The sequence below is a fragment of the Lithobates pipiens genome, unplaced genomic scaffold (assembly GCF_037356315.1).
Source record: "Lithobates pipiens isolate NorthernLeopardFrog02 unplaced genomic scaffold, aLitPip1_a1.2 Scaffold_18, whole genome shotgun sequence".
NCBI lineage: Eukaryota > Metazoa > Chordata > Amphibia > Anura > Ranidae > Lithobates > Lithobates pipiens.
In genome coordinates, this window is record NW_027507758.1 from 582,588,204 (window position 1) to 582,613,329 (window position 25,126).

The window sequence follows — 25,126 nt, forward strand, 5'->3', positions numbered from 1 at the left end:
CACTGTGGGGATGAGTTACTAAAGGCAAATAAAATGAATGCATTTTGCAAGTGTAGCTGCTCCAGTGCTTAGTAAATGAGGGGAAGCTCTGCTAATTTCCATCATCCAATCATGTTCAAGCAAAAAAGTTATTTTTAAAATGTATCTTGCATGTGATTGGGTATTCTTTGCAAAGTGAAGCTTAAAGAGGAAGTAAACCCTGATGAGTTTACTTCCTCTTTCATTCCCTGCAAAGGCAAAGCATAATGGACTACTATGCATCGCATAGTAGCCCATTATGTGTCACTTGCCTGACACAGGAGCCAGCGATGTCACCGCTGTCCCCTGTAGTCCGCCGCATCCACGTTGTCGGTGGGGTCTCGCAGCTCCGCCGCTGTCATTCGGCGAAGGCGCGATGATGTCACTCCCGCGCATGTGCACGGGAGCCGACACGCGCGGCAGCTCCGTTCTTGGAAATGCCGCGCTCAGTGCGCCTGCGCGCCGCTGTCTACGGCGCATGCGCCATAGACAGTGGTGCCTGTCTTCGGGCAATTATCTCCTAAACCGTATAGGTTTAGGAGATATTTCTTGGACCTACAGGTAAGCCTTAATCTAGGCTTACCTGTAGGTCAAAGTGTGTTGTAAGGGTTTACAACCACTTTAACCTAATTTACTAAGCTCTGGAGCAACTGCACTTGCAAAGTGCACAGTCCATTTGCCTTATCTGTTTCCAACATCATATGAGTAATTTATAAAGAGTATATGTTTACATTAATCAAAATTCAAACCCTGCATTCCAAATCCTGCTGGACTGTTCCACCAATCTATTTCAAGACATAAATGTTTCTGTATACTGATCTGTATGCATGATCTAATTAATCTGTCAGGAGGCCATTGAATTAAAATCAGCCTGGGGAATACGGTTCAAATCTACATTTGGGAGGGGTGGTACCAACACAGTTGCCCCACATCTTTATTTTCCAGTTGTGTTTCTTCTCTCTTTACATTCCATACAGAATAATGTGACATTGTTTCCCATACATTTGTGAACTTTATTTAATTAAAAATGTGTGTCTGGTAGGGGGAAACGGTTTGATTATGCCCCACTTCCTTTGATGATTCTTACTACTATGTTGTGAACAGGCTGCTGTAGTGTATCAGAGGTCTAGCAGGACATATTAGTGATCCTTATATTTATTACTAGGGTCCTATGATAATTTCCAAAAATGCAAAATCATTGTGAGTATTGTGTAGATGGTTGTTCCTTTTTGCTGTAGTTAAAGCCAAGCTCTGTCTTTCTGTCACTTCAAAATAGTTTGTTTGGACCAAGTGGGTCCCAAGTGAGTCCCTTTGCTAACAGATTTGCCTGCTGTGAATGCTGTATAAACAGTATGTAGTATACTGTGTTCTGGCAGCCAATCAGAGGATGCATAGTATTCATTCAGAAAATACAAAGCTTCCTGGGAATGGCTGAGCAGTTCTCAGCCCAACTTGATTTTGTTCTGGGAGCAGGGTAGGAATAAAATATGACCTGGGAAATGTAGAAAGTCCAGCAAATACCATATATAAAATTTGAACTTAGACTTAAAGAGGAAGTAAACTCTCCCACTCTGATGCTTCTTTTTATTTAGTCCAGTATAATAAGTCATTATCAGACTGTAGCTACTGTAATCCAGTCCAAATTGCATATTACTTACTGTTTAAAGAAACTTTAAAAAAACTTGTTTCCAGGGGTTAGGCAGCACCATCTTAAGTATTGTTTTCTGAGTCCACAGTGGAGTGTATTTCTGCCCTTACATTGAGCACTTCCTGTACTATTAACCAAGCCTCCTTCTCTACCCAATGTTTCTATGGCAACCCTGCTTCCCTGTTCATAGCTTACTTGTTTATTTCATAGTATTTACTATGTCTAATGTTTCCCTTTGTCAGACTTATCAGCTTCAGCTGATAAGACTGCAGTAATGGCTACGTTTAGACTGTATGTCATGTCACATGGTCACATGGTGTGTAGGAGGAAGCTCTGAGTGATTAGCAGAGTTCAGTGTTGTGCAGTAGGAAGTTCTGATAACAGATAGATAAGACATAGAGAGTGTGCCTTAAATCAGGGGAGATCTGGGCATGCTCAGTGATTTCATTCTACAGAACAACAAGGATTACAACAATACTAAAGCAAGTAAGGAGATATCTACAAGCAGTGTTCATTCGGGTTTTTTATGCTGATATACATGGGACAAAGTTGTGGGGGAGGGTTTCCAACCACTTTAAAACAAATTACAGTTTAGACACAGAGAAGCATGTAGACTGCCATTGCCAACTTTTTCTTTTGAAACAACTAGTTGCCTGGCTGTCTTGTGGAACCAGAGGCTTTGGTGTTTTGAGTTATACTTGCTGCATACTCATTCCAAATGTGTGACTCCACAATCCTAAAGCCAGGGTTACCCAGAAAAACTGGCATTTTCATAAAAAGGTCAACAATGGTTGCCTCTCTAAGACATTGGTCATAGACTACCCTGATCCATCACTTTTTGTACATTTTCCCAATGAACAGGGGGAAGCGGACAGCTGTTCTTTGATTTTCCTCGTCTGCTACACAAAGTAAGGCCAAAGCCAGGAGATGACCGAGCCTTCTTTTGGCTCTTTGAGAATGTTGTGTCAATGAACAGGCAGTTCAGCAGAGCCATTACCCAGCACTTGGAGGTAAGGTGGGACCATTGGTCTTATGATTTCTGGTGTCATTAGCTTCTTCCTTTAGTCCATTAAGGAGACAATTGAAAGAGTTTTGTTATATATGTTTGATAAGTGTAAAGAAAACACCTGTCGATCCTGCCAGAAACCCAGTGCTGTCCTGTGCACTGTTATCTCAAATAATAATATCAGGGGAGATATTTAAATTGTGGGTCCCCCTCGCCCTTGCCCCTAATGTTATGGGATGAGAAGACAGGGAGGTGTTCTGTAGTCTGAATAAACTTCCTGTTCTAAGATGACATCTCAGTTCCTCTATGGCTATAGTACAGTTGGTGAGCGTAGCCATCAAAGGACAGGAAGTGTGGCAGGACAGAACAGATTTTTTCCTCCTTCTGTCTCTTTATTTGATATAAGGAAAATGTAAATCTCAGATATGACTTCAAAAAGATATACAGTATGTTAGGGAGAGAAAAGTACATGTGGAAAAATAAATTCTGATTACTAAACACAACAATAATAGGAAATGTGTTTTTTTTATTATATGTCATCTTAAGGTATATGAATTAATGATTATACCGGAAAAATTAATGGATGGGATTTTAACAGAACCAAGATAAAATGACAGTAAATACATTTTCTCTTGGTGCCGCTAAAATACCATCCATTAATTTTTTGATATTATAACTGTAGGGATGTGGCATCCTTAGAAAAGGGTACATCTGACACAATTGTGTTGAATTAATGATTAAATGATAAAAGCCTGTTAACACCTTGGTGTTTTGGTGCGTTGTGTTAGTGCATGTTTCTTTGGGTGGGGGGGAATGAATAGGCTGGCAACCCATATGGCTAAAAAATGTATGTGTATAATTTTTTGGCAATGTAGTACACCACAACAAATGGTAGTGCATAGACAGTTGCTAATGGAACTGGTGTCCCCAGTGAAAGATTTCTCCTCTATTTCTGTTACAGTGAGATTTCAAAAGCTTGGATCCTCTCTCAGTTTCAGTCCTCCTAACAATGATCACCAGGACAGGTGGGTGGGGGCACAGACAGCAATAAAAAAATAACACGATGTGTAAATTCCCTCTTATAGGCAAAAAATTATATTTTTATATCAGTGATAGCACCAAAGACCTCTACTTAGCTCCTTGTCTCTCTAATAATTAAAATGCTAAAAGACTGTAAAATTTATTGTAATTATTGTATTAATAACGATATTTCAATAATTCATACTTGTGAGGAAAGTTCCAAGAAAGTCCGTTCAGGTCTTGTGTAAAAACTCAAAAATTGATTTAATAATAAAAATAGCAAGATATTATAAAATCAATGTCAAAATGTAGAATATAAAAATAGCATCAATAGGTTTCTTATTCTTGAAATAAAGATTGTATAAATGTATTTTTTGTGTGTGTGTGTGGGAGAGAGAAGGTTTGTCAGCCTCCTTCAATGTCTCCCAGTCTCTGCCTCCAAAAAACTTCTGTGACTAGCTCTTACTCCACAACTCAAACCCATGAAAACAGCCCCATCCTTTCTAAAAAGGGTTGGTTTTTCTTAAAAGTTCTTATTTCACTTGTAGTCCTATAGAACATTGCAGGCTTTCCTGAGACATATCTAATGCCAAATGTTGAAATACAACACCATCTCTATGCAAGTCATTCCATGGGGATGGGCAAGAAGAAAGCTATATGTAAAACCATTTAACTTATACAATATACAAGTTTCCTTTTAACGTCTAAATCAAATACTACATATACTAATATGTATATTATATTCATTTAAAACGAAATGTTCTTATTAATATCCTAATCAAGAAATATTGTATAAGAAACTATGATCTTAATGAAAACATGAACCTTTACATCTTAAAAAATATGAGGCCTTTCTTCTCATGTGATGGGGGAGGTGAAAGGTCAGCTCACTCTTAATTACTGCTAAATGCGGGCTCTCCCAAGAAATGCATTTGAAGCTTCAAACAAACTCTATCTTAGAAATATATAAAAGTCTACATATTTCACTTTTCCATATCCAAACATATACAAAACACAATAAATATTTAAATGTATCCAAGTCCATTCTCAGAGACCCAATTCATTCATAAATTCTAACATAAACACTATTTCATATTAACCATTTGGTTCAAATGTTATTAAATCTAAAATGTAATCTGCTTATCGTTTTTTTCTTCCTTGCCCCCATTATCACTCTAATTACATTTTTATCTTTTAATCTTTCTATTTTCATTACATATCTTATTTTAGATCCAGTGATGTCATCATATAGACTCTGTGCCTCATTATAAAATGCAGGCAGGTCATGGCTGGTAAGAGGGGTTGGTGAGGTGCTGTACATAGCTTCCTGAAAACATCACAGCACCCTGCCCTCAGCCCTCTTGTACCTTTTGGCAGTTAGGATTACAAATAATGCAATTAAGTTTTCCTTGCTCTGCTTCTGAATAAGAGATATTGCTAGCAGGAAGAAGTGGAGGGTGCAGATGCACTGTTAGCAAGGGTGTACGGTACAGAGTTAAGGAAACAAAAGTAAAAATAATTGCAGGTTTAGTGGCTTTATCATTACTTTATAACTCCATCCTGCCTTTGCATTAGCTTGGAGTTCCTTTCTAATCTCTTCTCCTCCTTGCAGATCAAGCCAGTTCCAATTGATGCCAGCAAAGTCTCGCCTGCCCACAGACCACGCTACTATTGGGGAAACCTGCCGGGTATGGACAGGTGGGTAAGACTCTGACAGCAGCTGAATGAATAGTTCAGCTTAAACTTTCCAAAGAAGTTGCAGCCTTTAGGGCAGCAGATAATCCTCAAAGTTCTTTAAAGAATGGCTGTGTATGAGTTCAAGATTTTTATTACTGTTCTAACCATGTTGTATCACGGTCACGTGATAATTTATTTTTCACGTGACCGTAGCCCATGTAAGCGAATAGTTTGGCTTAAAATTTCCAAAGAAGTTGCAGCCTTTAGGGCAGCAGATAATCCTCAAAGCTCTTTAAAGAATGGCTGTGTATGAGTTCAAGATTTTTACTACTGTTCTAACCATGTTGTATCACAGTCACGTGATAATTTATTTTAATTTAAATGTTTTTGATATGTTCAAAGAGAGATCACACAAATACTTATAAGTATACAATTTTATTAAAAGTAATGATAGATAACGATAAAGAAAACATAGCAATGATATTTAACTAAAGATGCTGTTTCGCCACAGAGCCCTGCCCATGATGGAGTGGCCATTGAGCATGTTCTGACACATGCCTAATTACAGTTCTGAGTGAGAGGCACGTCAGACGAGCATCATCGGGAACAGCTGGTAACTGTGGAAAGAGAAGAGAGCTGGCAATTAGTCGACAGCTGAGCGGCCAGCCCAGAGGAGGAAGGGCTAAGCCAGCTCTGACAAGTACAAATTTTTCAGAATTGGATTATTTTTAATTATTTTTCCCACAAGATTTATCGCAGAATATGGTGGAGCAAACCAATCCGTATGCAGAGCAATTTATTGCTGCCAACCCCAATTTGCCCTACGCCCACATGTTCACAAGTTCCAGTGGCGACGTCTCACACTGGGTGTATTTAAATGGTTTTTGGGCCTTATGTTCAATACAGGGCTTACAAAGAAGAACCAACTCCATGCCTACTGGTCCACCCACCCCATCCACCACATGCCAATGTATTCCACTGTCATGTCCAGGATACGCTACAACATCATTATGCGTTTCCTACATTTTAAAGACAAATTGTTAAAAATACACCCCCATATAAATTATTTTTCCCAGTGATTTGCTGAAGTATTTATCCCAGATCAAAACATTTGTGTGGACTAATTCCTTATACATTTTACTGGCCAACTGCACTTCAAGCAGTATAACAAGAAAGCAAGGTATGGGTTGAAATTTAATAAATTGTGTGATCGAGCCACAAAATATGTATATACCTTTCGGATTTATAAAGACAAAGACTCCCAGCTCCAGCCCCATGAGTGCCCCCACATATATTGGAACCAGTGGAAAATTGTCTGGGACCTGGTATACCCCCTGGTATACCCAGCTGGTAACTGTGGAAAGAGTAGAGAGCTGGCAATTAGCCGACAGCTGAGCGGCCAGCCCAGAGGAGGAAGGGCTAAGCCAGCTTTGACAGTACCCCCCCTCAATGACCCCTCTCCCTCGGAGGGCCACCGGGCTTGAGGGGAAACCATCTTTGGAACTCGTGGAGGAGGACAGGGGCATGTACGTCAGAGGATGAAACCCAGGAGCGTTCCTCCGGACCGTACCTTTTCCAATGCACCAGGTACTGTATGTGCCCACGGAACCTACGGGAGTCAACAATGGATTGTACCTCATACTCCTCATGGTTCTCAATCTGAATAGGGTGAGGACGTGGCACCGAGGTGGTAAATCGGTTACAGACCAATGGTTTCAATAAGGAGACATGAAACACATTAGAGATGCGCATACTAGGAGGAAGGTCCAACGCGTAAGCTACTGGGTTAATCCTGCGAAGGATACGGAAAGGCCCAATAAACCGAGGTGCAAACTTCAGTGAGGGAACACGAAGCCGGAGGTTGCGAGATGACAGCCAGACCCTGTCCCCAACCTGGTAGGAAGGCGCAGGCAGGCGTCTGCGGTCAGCATGGAGTCTGTACCTATCATTAGCATGACGCAAAGTCTCCTGAACTTGTACCCAAGTGGAACGAAGACCAGTGAGATGCTCCTCTAATGCAGGAATACTATGCGGAACAAACGAGTCAGGCAACATGGAAGGTTGGAAACCATAATTCGCCATAAATGGAGACAATCGGGAGGCAGAATTCAAGGCACTGTTGTGAGCAAGCTCTGCCCAAGGTAATAGGTCAGACCAGTTGTTATGATGGTCAGAAATATAGCAACGTAGGAATTGCTCCAAGGACTGATTGGCTTGTTCTGCGGCCCCATTAGACTGCGGGTGATACGCAGAAGAGAACACCAGCTGGATTCCCAACTGTGCACAAAAGGCTCGCCAGAACCGGGATACAAACTGACTGCCCCTATCTGAGACAATCCCCTTGGGTAACCCATGTAAGTGAAAGATCTCCCGAGAAAAAATGGAAGCCAGTTCCTTAGAGGTGGGCAACTTCTTAAGTGGAATACAATGACACATCTTAGAGAACCGGTCAACCACCATAAGGATAACAGTGTTGCCTTGGGAGTTGGACAATTCCACAATGAAATCCATAGACAGGTGAGTCCAGGGCCTCTCTCCATTGGGTATGGGTTATAGGAGGCCCACTGGAAGGTGTCGTGGAGTCTTACTCTGAGCACACACGGGACAGGCAGCTACGAAGGCAGTAACATCAGCCCGTAGACAAGGCCACCAGAATTGTTGGGCGATGGCCCAAATGAGTTGATGGATGGCCAGCTACCTTGGGAGAATGGTAAGTCTGGAGCATTGCAGTACGGAGACTATCTGGGACAAAGCAGCGGTCACAAGGTTTCTCAGGAGGAGCATGGACCTGAGCAGCAAGAATTTTGTCCCCCAAAGGAGAAGTAAGACTGGTGCGAACCGTAGCCAAGATACGATCAGGAGGAATCATAGGAACCGGAACCGACTCCGACTCCGACTTGGAAGTGGAGGAAAATTGTCGTGTCAAGGCATCAGCCCTTACATTCTTAGTACAGGGTAAGAATGAGACAATGTAATTAAAGCTCGACAAGAAAAGAGCCCATCGCACCCTTCTGGGAGAGAGTGGCTTAGCCACAGACATGAATGTAAGATTCTTATGGTCAGTAAGAATAAGAACGGGCACAGTGGTACCTTCAAGGAGATATCTCCATTCTTTCAGGGCTAAAATGATCGCCAACAGCTCTCTGTCACCAATCTCACAATTGCATTCAGCAGGTGACAATTTCTTGGAAAAGTAGCCCCACGGATGCATAGCGCTCTCAGAGTTAGGACGTTGAGACAGAAGGGCGCCAACTCCAGTCTCAGAAGCATCAACTTCTAAGATAAAAGGCAACGTAGGATCAGGATGTGCCAACACAGGAGCAGAAACAAAGGAAGCCTTGAGAGTCTCAAAGGCCTTAATGGACTCCGGAGACCAACTCCATGGGTTACCGTCCTTTCTGGTCATATCAGTCAGAGACTTGACCAGAGACGAGAAGTTACGAATAAACTTCCGATAGTAGTTGGCAAAGCACCGGAAATGCTGCAGAGAACGTAAACCCATGGGTCGAGGCCACTGTAGGACTGCCGACAGTTTCTCTGGGTCCATCGAAAAACCAGCAGTGGAAATGTAACCTGTTCACGATGGAACTCGCACTTCTCCAGTTTACAATAGAGATTGTTCTCTCTTAGTTTCTGAAGTACACGACAGACATCTGTGTGATGGCTCTCTAGGGACTTGGAAAATATGAGGATATCATGGAGATAACCACCACACACAAGTGCAACAAATCTCGGAGGACATCGTTAATAAATTCCTGGAAAACTGCCGGGGCATTACAAAGGCCAAAAGGCATTACCAGGTATTTATAATGGCCTGTTCTGGTATTAAACGCAGTTTTCCACTCGTCACCCTCCTTAATGCTCACGAGATTGTATGCCCCTCTCCGGTCAAGCTTCGTGAAAACCGTTGCTCCCTTGAGGTGGTCAAATATCTCTGTAATTAATAGAATCGAGTAGGCATTCTTAATCGTGGCACGATTGAGTCCCCTATAATCTATACAAGGTCTCAGTTCGCCGCTCTTCTTTTCCACAAAGAAGAAACCAGCACCAGCAGGAGACGAGGACTTGCGGATGAAAACTCGAGAAAGTGCGTCAGCAACATACTCCTCCATGGCCTTATCCTCCAAGACCAACAAACTGTAAACCCAGCCACGAGGAGGTATGGCACCAGGTTGAAGGTCAATTGCGCAATCATAAGGCCGGTGTGGAGGCAAACTACCGGCTTGACCTTTATCAAAGACATCGCCAAAATCACGGTACTCCTCTGGCAGGGAGGGGAGTGAAGTGGTGCACAGGACCTTGGATACCTTCAGGAAGCATGTCTCACTGCATTGTGGTGACCAGGAGAGAACCTCAGCACGGAGCCAATCAAAAGAGGGGTTGTGCCTCTGTAACCAAGGATAACCAGCGGAAATCTGGGCGAGGAAATAACTTGGAATTGGATTATCTCATGGTGAAGAGCTCCTACGGCCATGGACAATGGAACCATCTCATGAGTCACATGGGCACGCTGTAAAGGTCTCCCGTCAAGAGCCTCAATGTCAAGTGGAGTGTCACGCAGCTGCAGCGGAATCGAGTGATGCGAAAAAAAAGCAGCATCAATGAACAGGCCTGCAGCCCCAGAGTCGATTAGAGCCTGTATCTCGATGGACGACTCAGCCCAAGAAAGGGTGACTAAAACCAGGGGCTTATCCTTCTGGATAACTGGGGACGAAACAACGCCACCTAAGGTCTGTCCATGACAGGACCTCAAGTTTCGGGCGTTCCCTGGATGGGAAGGACAAGACTTCAAAAAGTGACCTGCCTGGCCACAATAAAGGCACAATCTCTTCCTCCTCCTAAAGGCTCTCTCATCCACAGAGAGACGTGTGAAGCCCAGGTGCATGGGTTCATCTTCACTGACCAACTCGGTACCAGGAGGCATGGGAGGTGAGGGAGGCATGGATGGGACTACAAAGCTCGGAGGCAAATGTACAGTAGGCTTCCGCAAGCGCTCCTTAAGAGAAAGTCTTTCTCTGAGTCTGGAGTCAATGAGGATGGCAAACGAGATCAAGCTCTCCAGCTCAGTGGGTATATCTTGGGCTGCTATCTCATCCTTGATGGAACCTGAGAGACCATGAGAAAAAGCAGCCACGAGGGCCTCATTGTTCCAAGCAACCTCTGCTGCCAGAGTACGGAATTCAATGGCGTAGTCGGCAACAGTTCTTGTACTCTGTTTGATGGACATGAGGCACTTGGCAGCAGAAGCGGAGCGTGCGGGAATGTCAAAAACCCTTTTAAAGGAGGCCACAAACTGAGGGTAACTCAAGACAACAGGTTTTTGCGTCTCCCATAGAGGGTTAGCCCAGGCCAAGGCTCTCTCAGAAAGCAAAGATATCATGAAACCTACTTTGCTTCTGTCCGTGGGAACCGCCTGGGGTAGCATTTCGAAGTATATCTCAACCTGATTGAGAAACCCTCTGCATTGAACTGGATCGCCCCCAAATCGCTGGGGAAGAGGAGCAGAACCAGACATACTTCTTATAGAGGTAATACTCGAGGCGGGTGCCTGCACAGAGACTGGCAGAGCAGCAGGGATGGCCTGCAACTCAGGTTGTACCGGAGCAGCCACCGTGGGGGATTCCAGGTGAGCCGTGCGATTCAGGAGCATTTGTAATGCCAAGGCAAACTGATCCATGCGGTGATCTTGTTCATCCAATCTGGAAAAAATATTACCAACAAGTGGATTGACTGTATCTTCTGAATTCATGGCCTTTGCGTACTGACAGGAATCATGAAACAGACTGAGACAGAAGTACAATCAAATCACACTTGTTTATTAATAAAAATAAAAGGTAAATAGAAAAAAGCGTAGTCAAGCATAGCCAGAGCCCTATTGGGTAGTCAGCCAGTCCAAAGTTTATAAACCAGATCGGGTAATCAGCCAGTCCAGAAGTCAGGGATCCAAGGAGAGCAACTGCAAGCAGGATAAGAAGCCAGGAGGGATGTCAGCAAGCCAGTCTAGAAACAAACAGCAGGAGATGGTTCCTTGTGATGTGACCAACGTGAAGGCAAAGGAAAGAGTGAGCTAGAAGGCTTTAAATAGGCAGGTCAGAGGAGCATCATCGGGAACATCATCAGCTGGTAACTGCGGAAAGAGAAGAGAGCCGGCAATTAGCCGACAGCTGAGCAGCCAGCCCAGAGGAGGAAGGGCTAAGCCAGCCCTGACAGTAAGGAATAGACAACCCCCAAGCCAACTCCCTTTGTAAGCAACAATAAGACCACTTAAAGGAGTTGTAAAAGCAGAAGGTTTTTTTTATTTTAATGCATTCTATGCATTAAGATAAAAAAACCTTCTGGGTGTTACAGCCACCCCAGCACCCCCTTATTACTTATCTGAGCCTCATCTCTGTCCAGCGATGTCCACGAATGTCTAAGCCGTCCAGGACACTCCTCCTGATTGGCTCAGACACAGGAGCGTCACCATTGGCTATCAATCAAAGTTAGTTAGCCAATCGGGGGAGAAAGGGGGCAGGGCCTGGTCAGGGCTCCATGTCTAAATGGATATATGGAGCTGTGAATCGGCTCCAGTGCCCCCATAGTCAACTGCTGACTGTGGGGGCACTCAATAGGAGGGTGGGGCCAGAAACAGCAAAGAGGGACCTGAGAAGAGGAGGATCTGGGCTTCTCTGTGCAAAACCAACTGCACAGAGGAGGTAAGTATAACATATTTGTTTTTTAAACAAAACAAGACTTTACAATCACTTTAAGGACTTGGTCAGTTTACAATCACACCTTCCTTTGGTATGTGTAAGCAGACTTTGTCTTTGCATGGCTTGTATGGTCCCATAGCCACCCTGGTGGTATGATTATGTCAGATTTTTGAATCTCAAAGCGGTACATTGTTTTGCATAGAAATTTGGCATTTTATATTGTAGGCCTGTAATTCTTAGTAATAATACACTTAATTCTGTCCAAACAAGAGTCTAGTAGACATCCCGGGTATGATAACATTTGAAACACAAAATCATAAATCACACAAACCGAAATCATATATCAAATAAATTATAATATAAATTATAATATAATAAATAACTATAAATAATTATAAAAAAAATAATATAATAATAATAAAATGAATTTCCCCACAATTCACTAGTGCTCAATTCTGCACGTGTTCTAATTTACTATCACTATTTTCTAGCTGGTCTAAAACCACTTTTGACGTAAAGGGACACTTTTTGGTTGCCATGGACAATCTTAAGTTTCCAGGGAGAAAGAACATGCAGGACACTGCAAAAAAAGCACTAGGGAGGCGAAATTATTTGATACAGTAATGTAATCTGTAAGATCACAGTGTACTGTATGTGTTTTGTTTTTTGTACTTTTTGAATTTTCCGCTGGGCTCCGCCCCCATGCAGTACGGCGCTCGCAGGGAACAGAGCCTGGCACACAGAGCATTGGGTGGGGGATACAGCCCGTGGACACAGCAGGGGGACATCGCAGGATCCTGGTAACAAGGTAAGTAACCTGGACCATGATTCTGCAATGCAATCTCGAGTGTGGCTCGGGTTTACTGCTAATGGTACTGAAATTTAACCCTGAGCCACACTCAGAATTACTGCCAGGGAGGTTAACAAAGATTTGGAGGCTTAGAATTCATTAGCGAGCCACAATAATAAGGAAATATAAAATATACAATTTACTCATCAAACCATGAACATCATCGGACACTGCAACCTGAACTTATATCTTGGACTAGGTCACTAGTGCTACCACACAGTTACACAGTTAGGTTGAAAAAGATGCAAGCCCATCTCATTCAACTAATAGAAAAAGACAAATAGGATTCCTCCATATAGACAATCCTATGCCCACGGTTGATCCAGAGGAAGAAAAAAAAAATATAGCATGATCCTGTTTGCTCCACTGGGGAAAAATGTCTTCCTGATCTCCCAGGAAGCAATTGGATATTCTCTGGATCAACTACCCTTTGTGCTATTACCTCTAAATGTTAGTATCCAGTTATATGTTGTGCTCTTTTTCTAAAGCAATCTACTGAGCTGGCCAGAACTAGGTCTTGTGGGACTATTTACTAGGTCTTGTGGGACAGCATTTACTGTGAAGCTTTTCTGAATGTGGAAAGGCTTATTCACAGCCGTATATGTGACTTCTCAGTGATCTTTTTCATAATTATATTACTGAGTAAGGAGGAATCGTGATAGAGGAAGAGGATGTTATTTATCGGAGAATGATCAGACAAGAAATATCTGACTCTCCATTATTTTATATTATTATATTTACGTCATCTACATTCATCCTACCTTGTGTTATGGTGTGCATACACTCATATTTCTTGCCATTGATGTTATTATATGGGATCCAAGAAATGAAAGGAGTGGTTTGAGGCTAAAGCTGGCCATAGGTGGATTGAAATTCAGCCAGTTCAAAGGGAACTGGCTGAATTTTGATCCATGTGTGGCCATTCCTGATCAACAAATGGATTGTTAGATCAACTTCTGTCAAATGGGAACGATGGAAATTTTTTATTGATCTGACAGTCAGCTGCCATTGCTAAACAATATGGTCTGACAGCAGAGTCTCACATGTTCTTGCATGGAGGGATTCCTTGTGTGGATGGAGGAATCTTTTAATTTTTTTAATTTTTAATTTTTCTTTTGTTCAGGCCATTGGCCAAATGAAAATAATAACCCTTCTCTGGTCAGCTTTACACACACATATAAAGTATAAGTGGACTCTTGTAGGAATTTGTTTCCTGTATAAGATTTGTGCGCCTTGTTGAGGAAACCAATATGTATGAAGAAACAAGCATATAGAATCCAGATAGGGAAAGTGCCATATGTAAATTGGCAAATAAACATCACACACAATTTAGAAATGAGAATGTAGATGTTTAATAGTCGAATAAGTTAATTAAATAATTCCAAAGGAACTAGTAACTCTGAGGGAGTGGACCCATGATAAATGCTTAAGGCCCACGCTCAGGCTTACAAGGTCTGATGAATTGCATGCCTCTGACTTGTGAGGGTGAAGGATGGGGAAAGGTTCGTCCAGACCCAAAGCATGTTGTAGAAGTTGTAAGAGATAGCCCAGCACCGAGTGGTTGGCAGGTAAAAGCAGCCTCAGCTTGATTCATCCAAGCCATGCCTGTTTTGCTTGGTGTCTAATAAAGGTTCTTGTGGTAAAAACCAAGGAAGCTTAGACTTCTGTAGTGTATCAGTGCTTTTACTAAACAGAAAAGCCGCACATACAACTGCACAAAACACAATTCATAGTTACAAAATATGCCTACAACATGCACAAGGCAATTATCCTTTCTAGAAAAATAAGCCTGTACAATACGTATGCAATACGCATACTAAACTGCTACTCAACTCAGAGATGGATTCAAGATGTAATGCTCTTCATGGCGGTGTTCTCAGAGTCCAACTCAAAACTTCTGTTTCCTCCAAAGTCTCCAGAACAAGTCTTGCATCTTTGTCTTCCAAACCAACTCCCCTTTGTCTGCTCAATGTCCTCACCTCCCCTAACTTCCTCTTACATCATATCCTGTAAAGAGCTTGCTCTGCTTAGCTCAAAAACCTAGTCTGATTGGTTAATTTGCATATCAATAAGGGGAGCTTAGCTTCTCAAAATTGCACGTGGTCTTAAAATCTAAAAATTAACAAATAAATATACTATAAAATCACCTACAGTAACTTGAAAAAGTATTTATACCCCTTGAAATTTTCCACATTTTGCATGTTACAACCAAAAACGTAAATGTATTTTATTGGGCTTTTATGTGATAGACCAACACAAAGTGGCACATAATTGTCAAGTGGAAGGAAAATGATAAATGTTTTTCAATTTTTTTTTACAAATAAATATCTGAAAAGTGTGACGTGCATTTGTATTCACCCCTTTACTCTGATACCTCTAACTAAAATCTAGTGGAACCAATTGCCTCCCGAAGTCACCTAATTAGTAAATAGAGTCCACCTGTGTGTAATTTAATTCCAGTATTAATACAGCTGTTTTCTGAAGCCACCATAGGTTTGTTGGAGAACCTTAGTGAACAGATAGCATCAAGAAGGCCAAGGAAAACACTAGACAGGTCAGGGATAGAATTGTGGAAAAGTTTAAAGCAGGGTTGGGTTATAAAAAAAAACCTAAGCTGTGAACATCTCATAGAGCACTGTTCAAATCCATCATCTGCAAATGGAAAGAGTATGGCACAACTGCAAACCTACCAAGACATGGCCATCCACCTAAACTGACAGGACAGGAGAGCATTAATCAGAGAAGTAGCCAAGAGGCCCATGATAACTATAAAGGAACTACAGAGATTCACAGCTCAGGTGGGAGAATCTGTCCACAGGACATCTATTAGTCGTGCACTCCACAAATCTGGCCTTTATGGAAGAGTGGCAAAAAGAAAGCCATTGTTGAAAGATAGCCATACGAAGTCCTATTTGCAGTGTGTGAGAAGCCATGTGGGGGACACAACAAACATGTGGAAAAAGGTGATCTGGTCAGATGAGACCAAAATTAAATTTTTTGGCCTAAAAGCAAAATGTTATGTGTGGTGGAAAACTAACACTGAACACACCATAAAACATGGTGGTGGCAGCATCATGTTGTGGGGATGCTTTCTTCAGCAGGGACAGGGAAACTGGTTAGAGTTGATAGGAAGATGGATGGAACCAAATACAGGCAATCTTAGAACAAAATCCGTTAGAGTCTGCAAAAGACTTGAGACTGGGGAGGAGGTTTGCCTTGCAGCAGGACAATGGCCCTAAACATACAGCCAGAGCTACAATGTAATGGTTTCAATCAAATAATATCCATGTGTTAGAATGGACCAGTCAAAGTTCAGATCTAAATCCAATTGAGAATCCGTGGCAAGACTTGAAAATTGCTGTTCACAGACGCTTTCCATCCAATCTAACAGAGCTTGAGCTATTTTGCAAAGAAGAATGGGCACAAAAATGCCACTCTCCAGATGTGCAAAGCTGGTAGAGACATACACAAAAAGACTTGCAGCTGTAATTGCATCAAAAAAGGTGGTTCTACAAAGTATTGACTCAGGGGGGCTGAATAAAAATGCACACCACACTTTTCAGATATTTATTTGTAAATAATTTTGAAAACCATTCATAATTTTCCTTCCACTTCACAATTGTGCCACTTTGTGTTGGTCTATCACATAAAATCTCAATAAAATACATTTATGTTTTTGGTTATAACATGACAAAATGTGGAAAATTTCAAGGGGTATGAATACTTTTTCAAGGCGGTGTAAATATCCATAGCAACATAATGCCTTCCGACATGTTTTGTCCCACCCTCAGGGCTGAATCACTATGGACACGTGCGGCACATTCAGGGTAGTTCTTATTTGCATAACTGTTGCTACCGCAGCAACACATTATCAAACTTTTACCTCCAGTTTTCAGATCAGGAAACTGGCGGTAAATAAGATCAACTCTGGTGTACAAGAGGTACACTACTACTGAGAGTGGGTTGTGCCTATGCTGAGCAGATGCCATGATTGTGACATCTTCCTGCACAGGGGTGCATCCCAGGCCTCATTTAGCTGTCTGCTGGGAGAATCCCAGACTGAAAGCAAAATGTAAAAAAAAGGGCTGGGGATACAGCTGATGTCAGTACCCAAATATGGGCCATGCCCATATTTAGAAAATTGCTTGTCACTAAGAGGGTGGACAGCAATGGACTGAATAGTGGCTATAAATCTACCCACTCCTGTGTGTCACCATTCAAAAGTGAAGTGGACCTGATAGGGAACTAGTCTTTCAGTTCCCCCCAGCAGGCTCCATCCACCCCTAGTATAAAATTCCTTAGCTATGCGCAGGGGCGGGCTGGGCCGGGGGGCAGGGTGGAAATTTCCCCCCAGGCCGGTGCCTACATTATCTTTAAAACGGCCGCTGCGCTGGCTGGCTGTTCTTTTTTTTTTTTTTCAGGCTGTGAGGGGCGGCCTAAGTCACACAGTGTTAATAGCATCGGCCACTGATTGGCTGGCTCGATGCTGCTGCCCAGCCTGCGCTGCATTGTGGGAGTTGTAGTCCGGCTGCGCTAAAGCTCCTGGAAGTGTGAACGCAGCAAACTACAACTCCCACCTCCCAGGAGTCTCAGAGGCCGGCCAGGTGAGTGGCACGTCAGGGGAGGGGACACCCGGCGTCAAGAACGTCACATTGCACGTGACCTGCTGGGCTTATGTAGCTGTCTGTCTGATCCTGCACTGTGGGAGGGACAATGCAGTGTTTCCAGCCTCCCATTATCCTTGTGACAGAGAAAAAACAGACTGATTTGTCCCGTCCGTAAGACAGAATGATCAGTCTGTACATTTAGGGGCTGGTGGCTGCAGCTGAGCGGTGTGTCTCACACACAGCCCAGTGAAGTTCACTCCCCCCCTCCCAGCAACGGACCAATGTAGTTGTACTGCATACAGCTGCCCCTCCTCCTCTCTCTCCCTGTGTCTGCCTGGCCCGCCCACTCTCCTATCCCGATGTACAGCTGTGAAGAGGAGAGAGGGGGGAGAGAGGAGAGAGGAGGGTGCGCGGGAGATATGAACAGCAGCTACACATTCCAAGCTGTGTGAACTTCCAGCCTCCTCCCTGAATAAGTGAGCTCTGCATTTTTCATTACACATTGATAACTGATCTGTCCCTTTCTCTCCCCTATCTGTCTCCCTCCCCCGCTCTGTTCTTCCAACATCCACTTACCACTAAGCCACTTATGCAGCCCATATATTGATTGCTTTTTTTTGTCATTACACTGGAAAAAAAATATGATCCAATTCCCCCATCTACACATTCCAGGTGGATGGGGGAATCCTCCGACAGCGGACCAGTGGGGCGAACAACCAGGGTTGCTTTCCCGGCACCGAAATTTGATAGCACTGGTCTCTGTCTCCATGGCAACAGCGCATTAGGACCTAGCGCTGGCTACTTGCCGCATTATGTCTGCAGTCTCTGATCACCTCCTGTACTACGTCTGCAGTCTCTGATCACCTCCTGTACCATGTCTGCAGTCTCTGATCATCTCCTGTAGTATGTCTGCAGTCTCTGATCATCTCCTGTACTATGTCTGCAGTCTCTGATCATCTCCTGTATTATGTCTGCAGTCTCTGATCATCTCCTGTACTATGTCTGCAGTCTCTGATCATCTCCTGTATTATGTCTGCAGTCTCTGATCATCTCCTGTACTATGTCTGCAGTCTCTGATCACCTCCTGTACTATGTCTGCAGTCTCTGGTCACCTCCTGTATTATGTCTGCAGTCTCTGATCACCTCCTGTACTATGTCTGCAGTCTCTGATCAACTCCTGTATTATATCTGCAGTCTCTGACCATCTCCTGTAGTATATATATTTTTTTGGTGGGGGGGGGGGGGGGGGGGGGCTGAAACTGGAACTAAGTTGTCTGCTGTGATTAGACTTTGCTGCATGCATTGAGTGTTGTGTTTTTTTTAAGAACATATAAAATAAGAAAATTAAGTTCTCCTGACTACTTGAATTTTTTTTTAAGAAAACCGCGCACAGTAACCATGATGCATCGCGGAATCGAATCGTTGACATGATAATCGTAATCAAATCGAACCGTGAGGCCAGTGAAGATGCGCACCTCTAATAGCATAGCCATCATGACAATTTTAAATTTTGGCAGTGGCTGCTTTTGTTTTTTTTCTAGCACCCTCTCCCCCTCCAGCGGACTTATCTAACACCCCCCACCAGCCTACTTATCTAACACCCTCTCCCCCACCAGGGGACTTATCTAACACCCTCCCCCCCACCAGCGGACTTATCTAACACCCTCCCCCCCACCAGCGGACTTATCTAACACCCTCCCCCCCACCAGTGGACTTATCTAACCCCCCCCACCAGTGGACTAGACCAACCAATCCCCCCCCCTCCGGCACGCACGGCCAGCAGCACAGACACACACAGCCACCTCCTAGACCATTCAGCAGGTGAATTGCAGCACGATACATATAGGGGGTGGAGAGGAGAGAGGGGGCGGCGCCCTGGTGCCCCTAATGGGCCTGCATTGCATTTTGGTTCTTCTGCTTTGAATGGAGCCCTCAGTGAGCTGATTCGGTGGTTCAATGGGCCACTTGACTGGACTTGCCCCCTGGCCTAAGCCTGCGCCTGTCAGTGTGATGGGCATAGAGGGTGGGGAGGGCAAGAGTGAGCAGTGTGGAAATTAACAAATTTATGTACCTGTCTGACAGGGACATGGATTGGGCACAAACACCAACACTTTCAGTGCTGTGCCCCAACAGAATTCTAATGGGTGTCTAGGAAACCATTTCATTCACCACAATATTTCCCAGGCACCAAGTAAAAGTTGACTGTGAAAAAAAATCTCTTTTTTGATCTGGATGTGCCATAGAACTTCCATAGCTTGTTTTTCACTCTTATTTCTTATTCCCTGTCTCAGCAGGCAACTGGTCGCTACGGAAAGGGACAAATTGACTTTACAGGACTGTCTGGAACCTGGGCGAGAAGCAAATGTAAGGAATAATTGGGATGCGGGCAGGGGTGGACTGACCATTCGCAAACTCGGGCACTGCCCGAGGGCCGTGGGCCACTAGGGGGCCCCATCAGGTTTGCCAGCCTCAGTAAAACCAGGGACAGTATATAAAAATTTACATCAGTTTTTTTTTTACATCTGTTTCTGAAATGTCCCTTACTGACATCCTTTTGGTCTAAAAATCCTGAGATTATAGCTGCCCCACCTCCCCAGTACCTTCTCAGCCAATAGAAACAAGTCTGTGTATACTGTGTGTACATGTATGTGTATACTTTGTGATTTTTTACTGTGTGTGTGTATACTGTGTGGCCCCATAATCTCTGATTGCCTGTACCTATATACTGTATATACTGTAATGCTGTATCCTGGCCTAGGCCGACAAGGCCCAGGCCTAGAACAGCACTTTGCAGGGGGCAGCACGGAAAGAGTCCCCTGCCGCCTTGTGTTACACTGTTAGGGGTGGACTGGGCTCAGAGGCAAATTAGTCTAGCGCCTCCATAAAGCGGCCGCACTGCTTCCAGTATGCGGGCGGCTGGCATTCCACAACTGGGGGGGAGGGGGCGCCGCTTCTAATTTTGACTGTCCTATCATCCTGGACCACAAACCTTGCTCACTGTGCTATGTTTTCTGCTGCACTATTGGCATGGTTATATCTTCTTAGTCCTTCCCATACAATTATCAGAAATTTGTGCTTAAAGTAGAACTATAGGCAACACATTTTTTTTTCATTTTGGATAGAATAAGGGAGGGTTATAGCCCCTGTCAGTTTTTGACCATCCCTGTCCCATTGCAGAGATTTCCCTTCACTTCCTGCCCGGGTCAGTATTTTTAGTTTAGCATTGGATAGTATTGCACATCTTATGATGACTTATGAGTAAATATACACTATATTACCAAAAGTATTGGGACACCTGCCTTTACACGCTCAACTTTCATGACATTCCAGTCTTAGTCACTAGGGTTCAATATTGAGTTGGCACGCCCTTTGCAGCTATAACAGCTTCAACACTGAGAAGGCTGTTTAGGAGGTGTCTATGGGAATGTTGGACCAGTCTCCACTCTAATTCATCTGATTGAGGTCTGGACTCTGTGGATGCCAGTTAAGTTCCTCCACCCCAGACTCGCTCATCCTTGCCTTTATGGACCTTGCTTTGTGCACTGGTGCTCAGTCATGTTGGAACAGGAAAGGGCCATCCCCAAACTGCAAGCAGAAAAATCAGTGTTACTACCCATATAACATGCTGATGACAGAGCTCCCGGGGGCTCGATCCACAGTCATTTGGCAAAATAATGTATGTAGAAAGATGATCCGCACACAAGATTGTTGCTCTTAAAGCAGAGGTCCACCCTAAAGTGGACCTTCCGCTCATTGGAACCCTCCCCCCCTCCGGCGCCACAATTGGCACCTTTCAGGGGGGAGGGGGTGCAGGTACCTGTACAGTACAGGTATCTGCACCCACTTCCAGCGTAGATTCTGCAGAAGGTACGCCCCTTTCCGCAGAATCTATGCCCCTTTCCGAAGGTCCCCCGCTGCCTGCTGGGAAACACACAGATCCCAGAGACAGCGGGGACCATCCTTACTGTGCAGCGTGACTCGCGCATGCACAGTAGGGAGCCTGGAATTGAAGCTGAAAGGCTCCACTTCCTGATTCCCATACCCAAGATGGCGGTGGCAGCACCCGAGAGACGATCGAGAGATCGGCTTCGGGTAACGACATCGCGGGCGCGCTGGGCGGGTAAGTGTCATTATTTTAAAAGTCAGCAGCTGCAGTATTTGTAGCTGCTGGCTTTTTAAAAAAAAAAAAAACGGCAGACTCCCACTTTAAGAAATCTTAATTTTATTTAGAAACCACAGTGTACAAACGTAGATAAAATCAGTTGACTAATTTCAGCCTATCAGGCCTTAGCCATCCCCAAACTTTTCCCACAAAATTGGGACCATTGAATTGCCCAAAATGTCTTGGTATTCTCACACCTTAAGAGTTCCCTTCACTGGAACTAAGGAGCCAAGCCAAACAACTGAAAAACAATCCCACACCATAATCTGCCCTCCATCAAATGATTTGGAGGGGTGGCCCAATACTTTTGGCAATATAGTGTGGATGAGTGAGTTTAGGTTAAGAGGAACTTGACTGGCTTGCACAGAGTCCTGACCTCAACCCGATAGAACATCTTTGGGATAAATTAGAGTGGAGACTGCAAGCCAGGAGTTCTTGTCCAACATCAGTGCCTGACCTCACAAATGCGCTTCTGCAAGAATGGTCAAACATTCCCATAGACACACTCCTAAACCTTGTAGACAGCCTTCCAAGAAGAGTTGAAGCTGTTATAGCTGCAAAGGGTGGGCTAGCTCAATACTGGACCCTACGGACTGGGGTAGCATTAAACTTATATTGTACATATAGTGTAGTTGTCACTGGGACAGTAGGAAACAGGCAATAATAACTGCCTGACAGACATTCTAACACTTCCTTTTTATGGTGCCACAGTCTGTATCTCTACTGGAGAGATTTCCCATTGCTCCCCCCCCTTCTCCCCAAAAGCTCAGTTTTCCAAACAGGAGCTGGGGAGGAGGCCTCAAAATGTAAGTTCCACTTTTGGGTGGAATTCCGCATTAAACAAGATCGAAATCCAATCATTAAAATCTCCTATAAGCAGTACCATGGTAATGTCTTTTTTAAAAGTTGTTTTAATTTCAAATTCAGCTTTCATTAAAATAATACCTGATAATCCTTCCATGCTATGCTATGGTGTGAGTGTGACAACTGTATTCCAGTTGTGCTCCTGCGTTGTCTCTCGATCTTATGCACCCCTTGTAGAGACTGCAATCAGCTGTGCCAGTCTAGTGCAATGTTGTGTAGCTAAAGCTGCAGGAAGTACATGTTGACAGGAAGTAAAGAAAAATGTTTGTGATGCACTAATATGTAATATAGTCAAAGTAGAACTATAGGTAAAACTTTTTTTTTGTTTTGAACAGAGCAAGGAAGGGTTATAACCCCTGTTGGTTTATTTTTTGCCATCTCTGTACCATTGGAAAGATTTCCCTTCACTACCTGTCCTCTAGCCAAACAGAGGAAATTCCCCATTGAAACATTTCCACTCTTACATTTTTGGGGGTTATCCCAAATTTGAGATTTTCTTTTGCTTTCACTTTCCATGATAATGGTAAACAGGACAAATAGAGAGGGTGACTCTCCGCATCGGAGGCACAGACAGAAATAAAAACTGACAGGTGTTCTAATTCCTCTCCACTCTATCCAAAATGAAATCTTTAGGAATGAAAACGGTTCTTTATAATAGGACAAGGATAGATTATTGCAAAAAATCTTCACTGATTACTAATATAAATGCATGCTTTTCACCAGATGCAGAAGATTCAAACCATAACAACAAACCCGTATTCTATGAGGCAGGGGAAGGAGCACAAGTATCCTGTCACCATGAGCCAGATGGAAGATGTTCTGTGGTGTACAGAGGTGGAAAGGTGAGGCCGTAGGTTCAGATACTGTGCTTAAAGTGAACATATCATGCCAGGGATTTGTGGGCTGCAAATTCTGTCTCCTTTTGAAAGTAACATTTCTTTATCGTACATCCTGGGACACAGAGCCTAAGTAATTACTTAATGGGTTATGGGGCACCTTCAGGTGTTGCCACTGGTATACCCAATCAAGGAAGTTCAATCCCTATATAACCCCTCTTCCTTCCAGGAGCACATACGTTTTTTCGCCAGTGTCTAAGGTGTTGGTCACGAGTGAAAATGTGCTCTGAGGAGCTCCAGGAGGGATCCATGCTGGATTTAAAAAACCTCCACAACCGGATCCATCCTCGCCACTGAGGCCACAGGATGTACCCGGGCCTCGCATTTAAGAGTGAAGTTTTGCCTGTAACGCTTCTCTTTGAGGGCTGGACCCTAGGAACCAGGACTTTTTTTGATACATTACCTAAAGTTGTCCTGAGGGGTGCTATACAGGTCCAAAGGAGTGGAACTCCTATTAAAAGAGACCCTGTCTTTGAAGGTTTAACTACGCTGCCTGCCGTGATGGTGAAGTCTGGATCTGTCTGTTTTCAGCAGTATCATGCAGTGAGGAAAAGGTAAGAGAAAAGCTTAGGAACTGCAAAGTCCACCTATGACTTTTCTTTCATATTAATATTGTAATTCCTTAAGCCCCATGCTCAATATCAGATTTTCTGCTGATTTCTTTCCTTCACATTTACCAAAACCATATGAGGTCAAACAATAGGAGTTTCAATTTGTATGCAATCAGGCAGGCTCTTGCTCTACATGGTTTTGGTAAATCTGAAAATAATCTGATAGTGTGTATGGGGCTTAAAAGTCTCCTCTAGGGGGAGTAAGAATACACATACCCTTTCAGCAGCTCTGTGTTCAGCTACAGCATGGTGTGTCCTAGCAGCAGGAGAGGGTTCTTATCTCCTCTCCCCCCAAGTGGGGAAAGCGAGGGGCTGGGGGTACATGTACAGTCAAAGATACATTACATCCTGTAATTTTTTGAGCAGTGTGACATTTGTTTGTTTTTTACTTGCCTTATTTAATGCAAAGAAGCCAGCCTCTCTCAGATAGGGAGAAGACAGAAACGCTGCATGGTGGCTGTAGCCTCCTCTCCTCCTTCGGGTCTGTGTCTCAGACCCGAAGGCTGTGCCATCTGTGTGTGCGCACGAGCTGAGGTATTCTTTTTGAAAAGAAGAGGAGGGCAGGTCGATGGAAGGGGTGTGGCAAAAGAAGTCAGCACTGTGTGCGGACTCAGCGTCCTCGTGGAAGCACATGGCACACAGGCAATCAGGCTTACACCTGAGAGGTCTTAAAAGGCTGACGCTCTCATCACTAAAAGTGTCTACTAGAGCAGCTGAATGAGGAGTCTGCCACAGGACACAGGAGTGCCAGAACAGGTGAGGGGTGTACACAGGCATTTTCAGTGCAGGAAAAGACATTGTGGTTTAGCATTAGATTAATCTTTATGCTGCCATTGCTTTTTCTACTATTGCTCAGCAAATAGTGCATTCTATTAGAGTGCCATGCTTTTGTGCTTAGCACTATGGCTTACAAGGTTACTACTAAGGCACCAAAAGTTCCACCCCCAGGCACTGGGAACTCCAGTCATGCCTCCACACTGTCATCCTCTCCAGAGATACCAGATATGACGAGCCACCAATTGGTTTTTGGAACCCGATTGATGGTGCAACTGCTTTTCCCACTTAAACCCCTGTA

General features: G+C 43.8%; 1 protein-coding gene and 1 long non-coding RNA gene across 6 annotated transcripts in view; one reads left to right on the top strand and one right to left on the bottom strand.

Moving 5' to 3' along the window:
- LOC143989098 (DNA (cytosine-5)-methyltransferase 3A-like) overlaps positions 1-25,126 on the top strand; it is a 137,143-nt gene that overhangs the window by 94,438 nt on the left and 17,579 nt on the right. For 3 of the 5 annotated variants that reach the window (XM_077489118.1, XM_077489120.1, XM_077489121.1), the window contains 4 exons: positions 2,528-2,676; positions 5,305-5,390; positions 19,810-19,882; positions 23,268-23,386. In XM_077489118.1, the coding sequence (XP_077345244.1) occupies positions 2,528-2,676; positions 5,305-5,390; positions 19,810-19,882; positions 23,268-23,386 (427 nt within the window). Of the gene's footprint in view, positions 1-2,527; positions 2,677-5,304; positions 5,391-19,809; positions 19,883-23,267; positions 23,387-24,502; positions 24,808-25,126 lie in introns of those variants that run through there. The other 2 variants (XM_077489119.1, XR_013276971.1) reach the window with 2 other exon arrangements.
- LOC143989099 (uncharacterized) lies at positions 5,789-24,706 on the bottom strand. The gene is made up of 2 exons (XR_013276972.1): positions 24,445-24,706; positions 5,789-5,986 (listed from the first exon to the last, which is right to left on the bottom strand). It is a non-coding gene; the product is annotated as an uncharacterized LOC143989099 (long non-coding RNA).